General features: G+C 41.4%; 1 protein-coding gene across 5 annotated transcripts in view; it reads left to right on the top strand.

Annotated features, from left to right (window-relative positions):
- Positions 1-17,575, top strand: part of MCF2L2 (MCF.2 cell line derived transforming sequence-like 2) — a 152,917-nt gene that overhangs the window by 95,366 nt on the left and 39,976 nt on the right. For all 5 annotated transcript variants that reach the window (XM_054639104.2, XM_077184088.1, XM_077184089.1 and 2 more), the window contains exon 16: positions 17,171-17,237. In XM_054639104.2, the coding sequence (XP_054495079.2) occupies positions 17,171-17,237 (67 nt within the window). The remainder of the gene's footprint in view (positions 1-17,170; positions 17,238-17,575) is intronic.

A 17,575-nucleotide genomic window follows, 5' to 3' on the forward strand; every position in this document is an offset into this window, starting at 1 on the left:
CCGCAGTGTGCCACCTGGGAAAACTCTGTCTGTCATGCGCTGACACTCACAGTGAGAAAAGTGATGTGCTAAAAGTTCAAAAGCACTTATAACTTAAAAATTTCTTAGGGGACGCCATAAAAGTTTAGCTAATTGCTCTTCTAAATCTCCCAGGTGCCAAATAACATCTTATTGCTGCGGAGTTAGTTTGTAGGTCACAGTGAAACTTGTTTGTCTCACTTTGCTGTTGGGAATCTTCAGAGGAGTGAAAAAGAGCAAGATTTAGGGTTTCTTTTTCTCTTCTACCTTCCCTACAAATCTTGGTGACTTCCTTACACCAGCCTGAGGGGAATGCCTGATTCATTGAAGAACACTAATAGTGAGTCAGTCTCCATGGACAGTAGGACTGGGACAGAAGTATTTAAAAAACAAACCTAAGAAAGTGCTATGAACGTGCCTTCATTGAATACACTTTTGCCAAACTTTTGTAAAGAGAAAAACTGGGTTAAAAATGGCATTCAAATTCACTTGAAAAGCCACTACAATGCTGTGCCTTGTGTAATTTTATAGAATCACAGAATCATAGATTTCTCACTGTCTAAAAATATCAAACACAAACCCATTGTGTATCTCCAATTCTTTCACATGACTGTGATTGATCTGAATCATTCCTGATCTCATCATTGACTTCATAGAAATTTAACTATTGCATATCATGACAATTAGGGCCTGTTTGTCACTTTGCAACCATAAATCTGACAACGTCTTTGTGAGGCAAGGAATTGTTTTCTTTTCACACACAAGAGAGAAAATAGAGATAGGAATACTATTGTCAAGGTCACCCAGCAAAAGTAGAGCAAGGGTAAAACCTGAGCAGCTGGTGATCCTAAGGAAAGATGTGTTGTTTTGCAATACAGGTTTTGCTTGGGAAGCTTCAAGGCCTAAGGAGTTTTTCACTTGATCTCTCCTTTCTCCTGTTGTGTGTCTTAGTATGACTAAATACTCTATAGCAGCCTTCCCAGACTTTTCATTGTCTGTTTGATTCTGGAGTAAGATGAAATATAATTCTGTGCAATCTGCATTTCACCTTAGAAGGAGAAGTTTGTAGGTCATTGTGGAGCATGTTTTCTGAGCAGTGTTTAAATAACAATAGAAATAACCTTATAAACAAAGCATCATTCATTTTTCTTACCAAAATGATAATTGTTGGTTCCTTCCCTAGTTCACAAACGTGATGGGGTTTTTCTTTGGGTTTTTTTTTTTTCCATAAATTATTCTTTGTTACTTTTAAGTGTCATTTCTGCATTATCTGTGTCTGGATAATGCAGCTTCCAGAAAACACAGCTTCAATGAGTCACATTCTCAAAATCAAGAGATAACTTTAAAATTTAAGGTGTGTTTATGTGGAAACATCATTCAGACATAATTACAAGATTTGAAGAACTAGGTCCATAGAAAACAAAGTCAGAAATATTTCAATTATTGAACAAAACTGACTATTTCTAATCAGCACTGCAAAGAAACTGAGTTTGTCATACAGTTGTGTCCACTTTTTTCCTGAAAAGTGACATCTGCTCAAAGGATCCACAACCTTTTCTTTGTCCTCGCTAATGTCCCATCTTGATTGATCTGGATTTTCTCCAATTGATATCACGGGAGTAATCACACTTCTTCCTGCTTCTGACCCGAAATTGCAGTAGGAAAGTTTCTATCTGTATCTCTTAATAGATTTTATTTTTCAGTAAACAGAATGTAAAATGGACTTCCCTTCCCTTCCCTTCCCTTCCCTTCCCTTCCCTTCCCTTCCCTTCCCTTCCCTTCCCTTCCCTTCCCTTCCCTTTCCCCTTTCCCCTTTCCCCTTTCCCCTTTCCCCTTTCCCCTTTCCCCTTTCCCCTTTCCCCTTTCCCCTTTCCCCTTTCCCCTTTCCCCTTTCCCCTTTCCCCTTTCCCTTCCTTTTTTCTCCTTCCACTTCCCTTCCCCTTTTCATTTCCCTTGTCTTAAACCAAATCTTGTTCAGTCCTCTGTTGACATACAATTTACTTAGAAATTAAGCTCCACCTTTTCTTTTTTTTCTTTCAGTGATGCTGGTAGGTAGAGTTTTTCAGAGCGCCACCCTTATTTGTTTATAAATTACATTTTAGCATCCCTTCTCAGCTATCTCAGGCCCAGTGAGCCCTGGCAGAGGTGCAGAGCTGGTTGTGTCTCTGCAAGGCAGGAGGCAGCAGTGTGTGGCTGGCTGTTGTGAGAGGCCCCTCACATGTGGTTTTCCCCAGGAAACCTGCCCTGCTCTAATCATGCTGCCCTGCACACACAGGCTCAGGTCACTGTTCACGAGAGATTATCGTGGTTTATCAGTGTAAGGATGTGGGACAGTGCAGTTTGTAGGGATGGGGGTTTAGCAGGTGCATCCCTGCACCCACACAGCCTTTCCATTTCACTCAGTCCATCACACCATGGCACCAATATCAACCTAGGCTGTGGGTTTGGTTCCTGTATGCGCCACTCATTGGCCTCACATCCAGCTGGAAACCTCAGGCCCTATTTCAGAGTAAATAATGAGTTGATAAGATTCAACAGAACATGGAGAAATACCTAGGTGTTACTGTTTTGTAGAATGGTTTGTAGATTTGTGTTGAGGTGCTGTGCTCTTATTGCTTCCTACTGTATGAGCAACATGGTTTAGCTCTTGTGGCCAGTGGAAGAGGAAGGTTGGAGGAAAATTCCATAAAATACTTTGTAGCACAGAAGCCTGCTTGCCAATGATGTATTTGCACAAAGAGGTTGGGATCAGAGATCTGTCATTTAATGCTTCTGATTCAAAGGCTCAGAAGCATTAAATGACAGATCTCTGATCCCAAGGGAAGGGAAGGGAAGGGAAGGGAAGGGAAGGGAAGGGAAGGGAAGGGAAGGGAAGGGAAGGGAAGGGAAGGGAAGGGAAGGGAAGGGAAGGGAAGTCCATTTTACATTCTGTTTACTTCCCTGAGGAAGCCACACAGTTCTCTCAGAGGAGTTGTGCTTCTGGCCCAGCTGCTGCTGTCTTCATCCCACACACCCATCCCAACAGAGGGACTGGCATCTGCTGATCCACCAGCACCTGTTGTGTTGTCTAGTGCAGCTCAGTATAGCCCAGACCAAACATCCATGAGAAGAGATATTCAATCAATGGAAAGGCAATCTAAAAATACAGAACCACAGTTGTGTTTGATAAGCCAAACCAACATCTTTCTGTATATCCTTGAGGTGCTTCTTGTATAAGAAGTGTGAAAGTCTTTCACAATCACATGACTGTGCTTAGACTGTAAGTATAACAGAGCTGGGCATTTTTGACAAAATTTCAAACAAGGCAACCCTCTCTTGTTTATTTGCACAAATGGCACTAGGCAGCCTGTTCCTGCAGGAAACTGACCAAATCATGCATTGACTCCTTTGCTGGGATATTATTCTATTTATTCTCAAGTGTTATTGTTGGGAAATGATTTGGTTGGCTGCTCTGTGGTGTGATTTTATGGCCGGAAATCTGATTCATAGATCTATTCTGAAAATAGTTTCACAACCAGTCTAAGCTCATTTAGGGCTGCTGCTGCACCTTTTGCTCTCTCTCCCCACACCCACCTCATGTAGTCCCTTCGTGTCCCTTTTACAGGACTGGCACCTGAGCAGCTGGTATGACTTTTTTTCTTTTTTGTGAGGTTGGTTTTGAGTTGGGTCATCTCCTCTTGCTCACCAGTTTACCCGAGTGTGCATGCTGGTGTACACTCGCTGTCAAATGTGAGCAAGGGGGCAGGATGGAGTGACTGGGAGCATGCAAAGATGCTCAGTTGTTCCTTTGTAGTTATGGAGTGGATAAACTGATCAAGAAACTCCATCCAGAAAGCTGATATTGGCAATCCCCATCAGATAGGAAACTGAATTTCCTGTAAATTTGGAATATTTTTCTGGTTGATTTGCTTTGGATCTGATAAACCCAGCATTTTTCTAGTCCACCTCACAACAAGGGCTGGACGATTGTTGGGCGGTGTTAGTGCTTCATTTTGAAAACAGAAGTATGACGTCTGTTCCAGGGCTTTCTGACCACAGTTTCACTCTTTTCACAAGATGATCCCCCAAATCTTGCATGTGGTTGTGATGTTCCAAGTGAGTGGTCAATATGGCCTTGACAGAGATCCCTTACAAGCACAGCAATGTGTATCTTGAAGTGATTGGTGTACAGTGGCAGGAGTTACAATGTTATTCATGTTTCATCTTCATTCAGGTCTATTACTGCTGAATAATAAGCTGAAAATTGCAAGGCATTGGTGGTTTTGTACTCAGGTGAGGCATGGCACATAAGCAGCATAACCCCTCCTTCCTCAATTAAATTCTCATGAGACAGTAACCCCTGCTACATTTATATTCAGATAGAATTAACTTCATGAATGACCAGTTCAGGGTTTGAAGTCTGAGGTACTATCTTTGTGACTTTAATGAAAGAGAGTCAAGTTTAAGACTAAGGAGTGGCCTCAGCTATCATGTATGCATGGAGCACTTCTGTACACATGCAAAATAATCTCCAAGCATGTACACAGTCCAGACTCACTGCTTGTCCTCTGAACATGCACATAAAGTGTGCTTTACATACTGAGGAAACCTGTGGAGCATCCGGAATCACTTCTGCACACCAGCAGCCTGCCATCACTTTGCGTATTCACATCCTGGACTCTGCAGCCTGAAGGTGCCTGAAGGTGCTTGTCCCCTTAAATGACAGGTTCCAGTTGTAGATTTGGATATTATTTAAGTTTAGAATCCTTTATATTCAGTGTATCTAATTGTCGGGGTTATTGATCTAACAAGGTCTGGGGACATCCAGTCTGTGCATCTGAACATGAGAATAAATGTATTACTGAATTATCAGGTTGTGTGGGGAGAGCAGGACAGCACTTCTGCCCTGGGTAAAGAATTAGAAGCTATTTTCAGAATGAGAATATTGTGCCAGAGCCCTATTCTAAATCAGCAATAGCAAAGTTGTGCTGACATTAGGTCTGGGAATTGCTAAATTTAGGTGTAGACTGGTGTCAAAAATACTAGTAGCTCAGGGAGTGCTACTGAAAGCTTTGGTGTCCAAGTGCTTATTGTAATCGTCACAGCTGTGTATGGCAGGACAGAACTAAATTTCTAAAACAGTTTCCTAAATTCATTAGCTATTGGCCAAAGATGCAGAGCTCTAAAGGAGGCAGAGATAAATATTGGAAACATAGAATAGTGTGGGTTGGAATGGACCCAAAAATCTTGTAGTGCAACTCCCCTACCATGGCCAGGGAACCTTACACTAGAACAGGTTGTTTAGAGCCCCATCCAGCCTGGCCTTGAACACTTTCAGGTATGAGTAATCCTCAGCCTCTCTGGGCAACCTGTTCCAGTGCCTCACCACCCTCACAGTAAAGAATTTCTTCCTGATATCTCATCTAAATCTGCCTTCAGCCAGTTTAAAACCATTGCCCCTTGTGCTGTCGCTACAGGCTTTGGCAAATGTCTCTCTCTTGTAAGCCCCCTTTATATTTTAAAAGGCCAAAGCCCAAAGCCTTTTGTTTTCCAGACCAGACAACAATTTCCCCCCTTTCCATAAGTAGGATCCATTGCAAAGGTTTCCATTCAGTGTGTAAATGAATGGAAATACATGTATAACCTGAATGTAAAAATAGATAACAAATTTCATAAAATAGTGTAATATAAGGCTTCTGTTACAATTGAAAGAAGGTGATTTTGGTGAGTGTTACAGTAGGAGCCCAACAGCATGTCCTTCCACTCTAATTTCCAGGCTCATGAAAACTTCCAGCTGGTAGAGGGGAAGAACTTGGAGTCTACATTTTAAAAGACAAACCATGTTCTTGACTTTATCAATAGGCACAGAGAGCTGTTTTCTTTCACCAGACTTAATGCAAGTTAGTCAGCAGGAGAATTTTCAAGAAGCCACAAGCCATTTCTTGTTTGCCATCCTCTCTTTCAACTTTTACAAAATCTTTGTTTTCAGAGAAGTTTTCCTGTTGGGCAGATTGGCTCCAGCATTTACAAGTCTAATTACAGCCTAAAGGGTTGGAAAGATCTTTGAAGTGAAGTGTATGCTGCCATGTAGGGAGATCTGGCTGCTGATAGAAATCTGTGTAGAATAGCAAGAAGAGATTCATTCCTACTAGAGTTCCAAATATTTCTGGGAACTGGGAAAATTATTATGAAGAGGAGAAAAAAATTTCTTATTGTTACAATGCAGTAATTGACTGAGTGTTCTGGAGGCTTCCTGAAGTTCTTGTGTCCTTGTGTCCTTCCTCCCCAAGAGTCTGGGAGGTAAAGAAAGCTGCAAAAAGCACTCTCAATATGTTTTCTTACAAAATTTGCACTTAATCGAATATCAAAGAGCATTAAGCAGTCACTTTGGCTATTATCTCTCATACCTGCTTGCTATTGGATACTAAGGTTATTTTAATGCTCTTCAGAAATTCCAGGAATTCCTCAACTTGTTTTCTGTGCAGTTGTTCTGCTGCCTGCTGGCTCTGGGCAGGCTCCTGGAATGCAGCTGGCCACATGCACATTCTGGATGGTCGATTTGGTTCAGGCACAAGGGGTGTTTAGCATCAGAAGTATCTTCTGTCTTGTCCTGTGTCACAGAAATGCATGTGCTCCACTTAAAAAGCACTGAAAATTTCTGCAAGCACATAGTCAGTGGGCAGCAATCTCCCTCCTCTTCCTCTGCCTATCCAGGCCAGCACTAAAGGTCTGCTCCCTCACACCCCTGATCCAAGTCAGGCTTTACAGAGCACATGCAAAGAAAGGCAGCTCTGTGCTGGCTTAGGACTGGATGCATCTTCTCTGAAGAAGCACATGTGGACTTGAAGTTTTATGTGTTTGTTTCTCCCTTAACTGTAGCTTGTTCATCTCTCAATAAAAACCTGACTTTGCTCTGACATGGCAAGTCGATAGTCCTTTGCTTTTATGTATTTGCATAATACATAATGCCTCGAAATCCCTGGTAACACAGGAGCAAGCCAAGGAGCAGAGGAAATTAGCCCTGTTGTCAGTGTTATCAGCTGATGGATGGGGAAGGAGAAGGAGAGGCACTGGTGTGATTTTATACCACCTAAGTTCAGGTGGTGCTGCTTTCTCTGCAAAGGGCAGAACAGTGACAGTCTCCAGGCTGGGAAACCACTGAAACAAACCAGGAGCAATCACACCTCTTTGAGTGTAAAATTCTCCAGACAGCTGCCAAAGCCTTCCCTTTGCACATTCACACCAGTTTCAATGGAGTCTGTTTTTAAACTCTAGTTAAAAACATGCAGTTCCTGTGTGTCAATTAGCTCATGAAGGAGTGCTGAGCACTTCACATTGTTATTTGCAACAGCACAAAGAGCACGTCATGTTGCCTAATCAGATGTGAGTGACTTGCACCCACACTGGGCTGATCTAAATAATTGCACGGTTTGCAGGACAGCAGCAGACAGGACACAGCAGATGGGAGATCACCCAGTCCCATGTACTGAGTGATTCAATGGAGCAGTGATTTATCAATTGCACTGTGCAGTAAATCGCTGCTGACTTTATTTCCTGCATTTAACAAGCTGCTCATTAACTGGGAATATAATAACTAGGTTTGGAAGATTTGTGACATAATCATGTTTAGAATTCTGTATTCACATCTGAAAATTCATGTGGATTTTTTCATCCAGCAGGAACATTCTTTCTATGTATGAGTCTAGAAAGGAATTCTGTTTTACATAGTATGACTTGTCTGTCCAGCAGCTCCTCTGTAGACTCTGCAAAGTTCCTGTGCATATGCAGATTATTCAATACACTGTTGCTGATCTTTCTCTGTAGCCTCTAGTTGGAAGACACCGATGCTTTATTTGCATTTCTAGTTGTTACAAACCTGTCTTCAAATACTGTTCCCTGGTTAATAGCTATGTTGGACAAACTGGCATGGACAGTCTTGCCTTTGTGGCACCTGACCTGCATTAGAGCCAAACAATGACCCTGAGTGTGCTCTTGTGGTAAAAGTGCCAAAGTTCTATTTGTCTCTGCTCCCCCAGCAGTCTGTCAGACCAGATTTCTTGTGTGGGCAGAGGACACCGAGAGCTCCAACCCCTGTAAGAGCCGTGCCTGGCGCAGAGCTCTCACCTCTGCCAGGCAACCGCCCAGCCCCAGCTCTAGCTACAAACACTGGAGTGGCAAACAAGGCATTTCCCATGTAGCCAAGGCTTGTGTAAGACCTGCAACAGCCACTGAGGCTGTTAAACCAAGCTCCCTATTCTTCCGAGGAGAAAAGGGTAGGAATGGCTGTAGTGGATGAGCCTAGAAATCTCTCCATCCCATTGTATTATCTTGGACATCCCCCATTAGCAGCTGCTTAGAGAAAAAAGTAAGAAACCCAAATGCTGGGTAATGTCCTTCCAGTTTCGTGCAATCTGCAGTTGTGAGAGTTTCCCTCTGAGTTTCCTGCTGAGTAAAGTGGCCCTCTGACCATGTTCTCCAGCTGGAGTCTATCTGACAGTTCTCTAAAGTTTCTTTCTAAGTTTAGAATATCCTCCATATGTGTCTCTCCCTCTTTCTCCAACTTTATCATTAAATTCTGCAAGCAGTGTTTTGGGGTGTGGCCGACAGGGTTGCCCAAAGTATAGTTCGGTAAATGGATGTGGATGTTGCTGAGAGCTGTGATTCCCAGTCCCTGCTGGGTGGAGTGTGGTAGCTGCAGATGGCAGGATCCTTGCCTGCCCCTCTGGCCCAGATTACCGTGGCTGAGGATGTGTGACACACAAAAAGGGGATGTTTGTCCTCAGAGTGGTAGTTCACAACTTACTGACTGATGTAAATGTGCCAAGAAGAGATTAACTAAAGCATAGTATGTGTTCCAGTTTCTCTCATAAACTCCATTTGAGCTTGTCAGAATTTTCTCTCTCTGTTGCATTGCTGTTATCCTGTAACTAACACCTGAGCTTGTTTCTCCCAGGTCCCAAAGAATACTGATTCTTGAGAGTATTTAAAAGCAGGGCCCAAGATACACTAGAGTTTGGGCTGGAGGACCAGAGATCTAAGTCTGGCACAATGCTGTGTCCTATTACAGGAAGAAGCAGGATGGAATTTCCTAAGGGTTATATCTTAGACTGAAATCATAGAACCATAGAATCATTTCAGTTGGAAAGGACCTTTAAGGTCATCAAGTCCAACCATTACCCCAGCACTGCTAAGGCCACCTCTAAACCATGTCACCAGGTGCCACATCTACACAAGTTTTAAATACCTCCAGGGATGGTGACTCCACCACTTTCCTGGGCAGCCTGTGCCAGTGCTTGAAATACAGACCCTCAAAGGATGAGGCATCATCCCCAAACCTATCCTCTCACTTCCAAGTGCAACATGAGCTTCCCTGGTCAGCCCTCTCCAGCAAAAACTCAGGCCTGTCTGTAAGAAAAATTGTCATTAATTTTATTAATAAAACTAATTCTTCATTCTATCCAAATGACTTTACAAAGTCTTGCAGAAAAGAGCTTTCAAAGGCAGATCTGCCATGAGAATCAAAACCACTAATGCTCTTCTCCTGCTCTCCTGAACAAGTTGGCTCTTCAGGATAGAATTTGTGTTGCCATTTACGTGAAGTAAATGATAGTTCTGTGTAAAGCTTTTGTATCCCAATCAAAAATGGCTCTGTATGGCACAGAATGTCCTTGCAGGGACAGGAAGGGGACAAGTGAATACCACAGGAATGACACATGTAAGTCACAGCACTATCAGAGGTGCTCTGCAGTGGGAGATTAGGATGGGGTAGGAATCTGTAGGGACCAGAGTCACATGTGCCTAAATCCTTCTCTGTCCCACCAAGACACCCACAGCAAGGATCCCCCCTGAGACTGCCGAGAGTTTTGGAGCAAGGCTGTGGGCATGGTTTAGGTTTAGGTTTAGGTTTAGGTTTAGGTACAGGTTCAGGTTTAGGTTTAGGTTTAGGTTTGCTTAGAGCCTGAGCTCTAGCAGTCAGCATGAATTCTCTGTATGAACAATTTCCCTTACATTTCCTTTAACCTACTTCTGGGTTTAATATTTCTGGTCTTGTCTGTCTGAAAGTTTTGGGGCTTTACCACTTTTGCTGTAACTTTTGCTGTTATTGAAAAAGTGCTTTACCACCCTGTGTGGGAAAATCCACAGCACTGTCAGCCCTTATCAGATTTCTTGCTCAATGAGGTCAACTGGTATTTGGATATTGTTGTATTGCGTCTACAAAGGAACGGAAAAAGCACACAGCGTGTAATCTGAAAGTAGCTGCGGTCTTAAAAGTCAGGTTGGGCATAGAAAAAGGCCGTTAAATATTTTTTTTTTCAGAAGTCAGAAACTATTAAATATCTTGAGATTTTTTTTACCTGCTCTATTTTCAACTTTTAAGGAAAAAACGGCCAGGAAGAAATTACTGCCAGGACATAAAAACCCCGTGAATTTCCCTCATGAGTAGGACATGCAAAATCTAAAGTGCTTCATTCCAGAGGCCTTATCTTTCGAATATCAGTTGTGACTGATACATGCATATATCTATCTATCTCTCTCTATATATATATATCTCACTAATATATGTATGTATATATGACTGATATATTCATAAGGTATGTTCTAATCATTACTATCTAGAAAGAGGTATGAGAATAAATGTCAGTGTTAGTATATGAATTACTTTTATGCATATGTGCATATATTTATATTTCTACATTTTAAAAAACAGTGATCTTCCTTTGTTGGCTGGTAACCCATACTGGTTTCAGTTCAGCAGATCAAATCCATCCTTAAGGAAGTGTAATGAAGAATTATGTCTTCCTCTCTGTCCTCACTTTAAATCCTTTATGCAATATGGTTTGCTGCTGCACTAGATCTGCCTGGCCCTAGGAAATCACCACGTTTTCTTTTGACTGGGTAATATTTCTAAAGAATATTGAAATCTGAGTAATTAATTTAATTCTGTGGCCTGCATGTAAATATTCATGGTCTCAAGCAAACAAAGAAATTATTTGGAAGTCTGCACAGTGTGGGAGCAATTTGTTAACCTGCAGTGTCTCAGTTGCATCAGATATTTCACAAGCATGTGTGTGTAGTAGTTTCTATGGATCTCAATTTACTACCAATCTACTACAATCTGCTGGAATATGACCTAATACTAATAACTCTTAGTAGTTACACTATTTTTGTATATAAATTATTCATCTGCTCTTAGCTAATTGATTACTCAATGCTGAGGTATCACAGAGCTAAATATATCTTTATGACCAAACAGAAACAGTGGAGCTGCAAGATTAAAACCAAAATCATGAGGGGGGCCTGATGGGTAGTTCACAAATATGGGTAGTTGACAAAATATGTACACAGCTATGTGGGCTGTTATTTTGGCCCACAGTAAGGACCAGTCTGTAGCATCCACATTGTATAAAGGTAGCTCAAATTTAGGTTCAGAGATGCATCTTTTCAGTGTAGATGCACAGCTGAGATGAGAAACAGCTCCTGTGTGACTTTTAGTCCTCTATTCATATTATTCCTTTCTGTAGGTGATTTAATTAATTTACCTCTCCATTAACAACTATGCTCTGGTTCCTATAATGTAGGTCAACTAATTAAGATATATAAAAATATTTCCCCAAGGTCATTTGTTTTGGGAACAGTGAATATGGGACAATTCCTTTTATGTGAAGAGTTCAGATCATTTCAGAAGAAGCAAAATATTATAAATGGTGACTTTGGTGGGGAAATATATTTCTAACAAAGATGCAGTCCTTCTGCTCAGAGGAACTTCCACAACAGCTGGAGCAAATCCATTAGACATTGCAGCAGGCAACTACAATAACTTCAGTAAAGGGCACGAATTTTGAGATGGGGTGAAGTGTATTACCTAAGTCCCTTATGCTTCTCAAAGTTGGGTTAGTTGGGTTTTGTTTGCAGCCATGAAATGCACTTTAAGAACAATCATTCCTCTTTTGAGGCATTGCTCTCATTGGAAAAAAAAAAACAACAAAACAAAACAAAAAGAAAACCAACCAAAAAAAAGAGTACATGGCAGAGAAATCAGAACTGTGTTCTGTATCAACTAACAAATACTGTATCAACTAACAACAAGTTCTGTTGAAACAAGTGTTCTTACGTCCAGAATGATCTTTTTTTACATTTACACTTTAGGGGGTAAAGTACAGCAACTGACTCATTACTCAAATTTCATTTCATTTGAGCTGTTGCATAACCTCAGTTGAGAACACTTTTTTACTGAAAAATGCCTTTTTAGCACTGTGAAAAACAACTAAAAAAAACCCTCTTAAATGCAATTATGTAGGTGGAATGGAAGTTTCTTCTACTCAGCTATTGACATGCTGTCATTTCTTTTCATTCCATAGCACTGAGATAATTTTGAGATTTTACAATTAGACCAGTCTTAGAATTTCTTGTAGTGATTTCTAATTCAAAACTGGATGTGATATTTATTGCTGATTCTGTTTCTACTGCAACAATGAGACTTTCATCATATACTACCTACAAAGAAGATACCATTGAGAATAAATGGTAGTTTTGTTAAATTTTATTTACATTCAGAAATAGAAATTTCACAGTACTTAGAACTAGCCAGAGTGCTGGGCCAGGGATGTTTTTACCACTGTGCTCATTTTTGCAAGCCAGTAAATTATTCACTTTGATTTCCCTTAAGTCCAAATCTATCCAATGTTGATATTTTTTTCTGTGTTTATGTTTCCATTCCACATAGGTTCTTTCAGTCTTTACTATTGTGTTTGAAGCCTTGGGTATTAAAAGAGACAGTATTTTCAATTTAATTAGCTCTCTATCTATATTAGATATATTTATAAAAGTGATGGGAGTGTTTTTAAAATTAATTTATTAAATTAAATAGTTTGCTCTTGCATACCCATTTTCTGCTGTTCTGGCTGTTGAAAGTACTCCTGTTCCATCTACTAGGCACCATGTATTTTTGTAAGACAGGTATGCATGACTGCCATTTCTGCTGGTTCCACACCTGTCATGCAGTCAGGTTTTCTGCAGCACAATAATTTTGGAGCACCAGTTATGATTTATGCCAGGGTCTCTTTTCAGAAAAACTCCCTGGTTTAATTCTAATTGATGGCTTCAATTCCTCTTCTGAGAAAAGACTCCTTATCAGGACAGACATGTGTGATAGCAAATCCTGGCATAGAAACAGGATCTGTGAGTGGAGGTGAGCCAATGAGTTTGTCAGAGAAACACAGCTATGGAAACAAAAATCCTGAATTAGTTTATATTGTCATCTGAGCAGGATGCACAAGTAGTAACTGTATGAGGACAAAGCAATTGAGATTTAGCCACAGGAGATATTAATAGGGTAGGTGGTAGGAGATATTAATAGGTTGTGGTAATCTCTGGATAATATTCCTGCTTAGTGTTTCATTATATTTGATGGGGTTTTTTAAGGCAGCATGTCACAGCAGAGAAACCATCCTGCCAAAATTATTTTGACAGAGACTTGCAGAATGACCTGACAACCCTGGGGAGCTTGGCCAACTATTCAATTGTTTCTTTTTCCTTCTGTTGTTAAAGAAGAAGGAAGGAGAAAGAGTTACTGAGATGAAATGGTCTGATATGTGTCTGCTTTATGGTCACTGTGGTGAGGCCCTTCCTAGAAGTGTGCTCTCAGTTACCCGAAGAAGCCAGCTCAGAAATACCTACTGACACAATTTTGTTGCAACAACACAATACAGTGCAGGGTAAGTTTATACTTATAACAACAGTGCTGCTAATTGCTATTTGCACAGTCCAAAGTGATATAAATAATGACCTTTGATCTAAATACCAGCACAGGCAGGGGCTGATAGAGAAATGCATCTCTAAAAGTCAAGGGTGATAGATAATAGCAGACTTTACCTCAGTTTCAAGGTTTCACTTACAACCTTGGCTAAAAACAAGTCTTTTCCCAATGCTTTGTTGTCCATTGCAGCTCCTACATTCTAATCCTTGTTGAGGAACTTCCTCTGTAAAATAATATTTTTTCTTCACTGCAGCATGGCATGACTAACTTGCCAGAGAGAGCACTATTGACAAAGCAGAAATTGTTTTCTTTCTTTTTACTCTCTCTTTCTTATCATCCATATTGTGCTGGCACTTCAGGGCTTCTCAAAGCTGGGGGTCATGGAAAGTGGCTCAATGTATGAGATCTTAGTGGTGCTGCAGGGCCACAGGATATCACAGCTGCTGAAGTGAGAAAAAACAGCCCAAATGGCACCTCTGTAAAACCCCCCTTGTGGGAAATGTGGTCGTGGTGTATCCAAGGCCACAGGGTTTCCTTAGAAACCCAGATCAATCATTCAAGGAAATGTGAGCTAGTTCATGCATTGTAATTAAGTTCCATACCAAGAAGTTTCCTTTGCTGGAGGAACATCTGACAACATGGTATCAGTGAGTCTGTGTGTGATCCCTGCCACAAACACACCCCAATTCTGTCAAGCAGGGGTCACAGCAGGGGCCCTGCCATACTCAGGGCTTTGCCAGGCTGCTGGTTGCTGAGCTCCCTCTGCTAGGACATGTTTAACTCCTCCAGAGGGAAAGCTGGCCTTGACCTCCTGAGCAGTGCACATCACTATTTCCATGCCAGGAAAGCTACTGAGTCAGGTATTTCTGGGACCAGAATATTCTACCTTTGGCTAACTCTGCTGGTTTGATGAATCTCTTTGTTTCATGGGGCATGGAGGAAGTATACTTGAGTGGAATAAGTTTTATTAGCAACAAGGATGCCTACAGAGAGGACCTTAGGGATTTCTCAGATTCTGACCTTTAGGTTAGATGCCTAATCCTTTACCATCCCTGCTGAGATGGCCAGTTTGCTTGGGAATGATCCTGGTGAGGAGTTATCCTTGTCAGAAATGCCCATAAACCTCAGCCAGCTCAGAGTTTTGTTGTGTTTGGACTGCTGCCATGCAAACCTCAAATTCTTGTAAAATTTCTCTGAAATGAATGAACAATACAGTGTGGAAGTTTCCCCCTGCCCCTTTACCTCACACATCCCAGTTACACTAGAAATTATTTCTAACCTAGTCGTGCATGTCAAAGGGGAAAAGGGGATGGGAAGAGCTGCCTGTGACAATAATCCTGTCAATTGCTGCCTCATATTTTTGTTAAATGTGATACTGGCAGCAGGTGTGTGCTAAGCTCTCCTCATTGCCCATGACAGTCATGGAGCAGCTCCAGTCCTGGCACAATCAGCAGTGGAACATTCTGGGGGAGGGGGTCTCCCAAACTAGGGACACCTGAGGGGGAGCAGAGAGAGTCACCAGGAGCCCACAGCCAGTGCAAGAGTGGCCAATGGGACCTGAATGTGGCTAGAGGAGAACTGGTACAGCCCTCACCCACTGCCCTACTTGTGCTAGATACTGCAATTTAAGGCATTATGCCAAGACAGCTATGAAATCCCAGCTATTTTATAACAAAATCTGAAACATCAGTTGAAGGTAAGGTCTGGTTTTCTCAGTATTCATAATGTTTCTCAAGCAGTGGTCCATAAAGGAGTAATAGCCTTTGAGACCTGAATAAGTGGTCCCCAGCTAGCCTGCAAAACCACATTTCCTTGAAAAAGGACTGGGGAAGTCCAAAGGAAACCAGTGAATCTATTGTAGTAGCCAAGTAACATTTTACTCAGTGCTTTTGCATGTCAAGCTGAAATGTGGCTATTATATTTTCAAATGCTTGACCAAACCATTCAAATGAGGCTTTAGCAGAAGTGTGATTGTTTTGTTAACCTCAAAAAGGACATCCTAAAATATTGTGGAGAATAAGGAAATCCCCTTAGAGTGGATGCAACAGTACAGTCATGACTTATAATCTAAAGGGATGACGGGGTCTGGCTGATGGTGTGGCTGTTGTGTGACACTCAGAGCCAGGTAAGCAGGGCCTGGCTGATGGTGTGGCTGTTGTGTGACACTCAGAGCCAGGTAAGCAGGGTCTGGCTGATGGTGTGGCTGTTGTGTGACACTCAGAGCCAGGTAAGCAGGGCCTGGCTGATGGTGTGGCTGTTGTGTGACACTCAGAGCCAGGTAAGCAGGGCCTGGCTGATGGTGTGGCTGTTGTGTGACACTCAGAGCCAGGTAAGCAGGGCCTGGCTGATGGTGTGGCTGTTGTGTGACACTCAGAGCCAGGTAAGCAGGGCCTGGCTGATGGTGTGGCTGTTGTGTGACACTCAGAGCCAGGTAAGCAGGCACAGGCAGTGTGTGCAGGGAGATGCTGGATGAATGCATGTGTTGCTATTGATGCCAAGAGTTGCCTACACTGTCCTGGCCTCAGGTTGTGTGCTGCTCATGGCTGGCCACACTCCAGTTCCTCTAGACATTATTCCCTAGTGTCCTTCTGGGGATGTGTTTTGGCTTGAGATAGCTGTGCTTAAAAACTCTCGAGAAGCACAGACCAGGAAAAGAACACCAGGTACTTGTCCTTTCCTACTGCTCACACCTCTGGAGCTACCCTGAAAACTTTGTTTGTAACACTACTAAAGACCACACTTTCTAGATAATATGGAACATTTGATGCATAAAAACATAAGAGATCTAATGCAATTTTATTTTAAAATCTAATTAGTTATTTGTTCAAAAGTTAATTGGTTACATTCATGTTTCTGTGAAATGTCAGGAATCTTCAAGATATATCTTCAAGTTACCTAGAAGCATTAAACTAATACTAGAAATGAAATGTTCAAAATGTAGTAAAAATATTTTACTCTATACTTTCATATTTTCAGACTGACATAATCTTATTGCCTATTTTTGCATTGTACTAAAGGATGGAATTCTAGCCACTGATTTTGTTTATTTTATAAAAGAAATGAAACAGAAACATTAGCATAGCTCTGAAGTACAATTTCATTTTATTCAGTATTAGTTATTCTTAGAAAAAAAACCTTTTTTTTTCTTCTTGGGAAATTTTTTTTCCATTTGCAAGTATAAAAATGACAGAAAAATCCAAGCTGAAGTTTAAAATGAGCTAAAAAAATTTACAGTCCAAGATGTGCTTAGGTCCTTTAATCTTATCAACAAGGCACAGGATTGAAGAGCTGAGAAATGACCTTCAGAGGGTTTTTGTGTGTAGTTGAAGGCATAAACAGGAATGTGTAAGGAATCCTATTTTTTCTCTTTCACATGTGCTTGGTTAACACTATGTCTCTCTACCTCTTGTCTTTCAGCCACATAATCAATGAGCTGATAGAAACAGAGCGGGTTTATGTAGAAGAACTTCAAAGTATAATAGAGGTAAGAAACTCTTCTGAACTTACTTTTTGATGCTTTACCTCTAAGTCATCACTGCAGGTGCACATCCTTCATGGGCTGAGCACTCCCACCTCCTGTTTATAACACACAGGCTGTGTTGGCAAGATAGCTCAGCCTTGGATATGGAGAATGGGAAGGATGTTTTGAACATCCTTCCTCAGGCCTTAAAGGAAAAGGCATCTTCTCTGGCCCAAGCCCACAGAATGACAGTTTACATGGTTCTGAAAGTTATAGACAGAGAAAGAGTTAATGATGTCTTTTCAAAATATTACCAATAGGTCTCAGAAGCAGCACTTTGATGTCCATGGGGCCAGACACTA

Source organism: Agelaius phoeniceus, chromosome 10 (genome assembly GCF_051311805.1).
Source record: "Agelaius phoeniceus isolate bAgePho1 chromosome 10, bAgePho1.hap1, whole genome shotgun sequence".
In the NCBI taxonomy this organism is placed as follows: Eukaryota; Metazoa; Chordata; class Aves; order Passeriformes; family Icteridae; genus Agelaius; species Agelaius phoeniceus.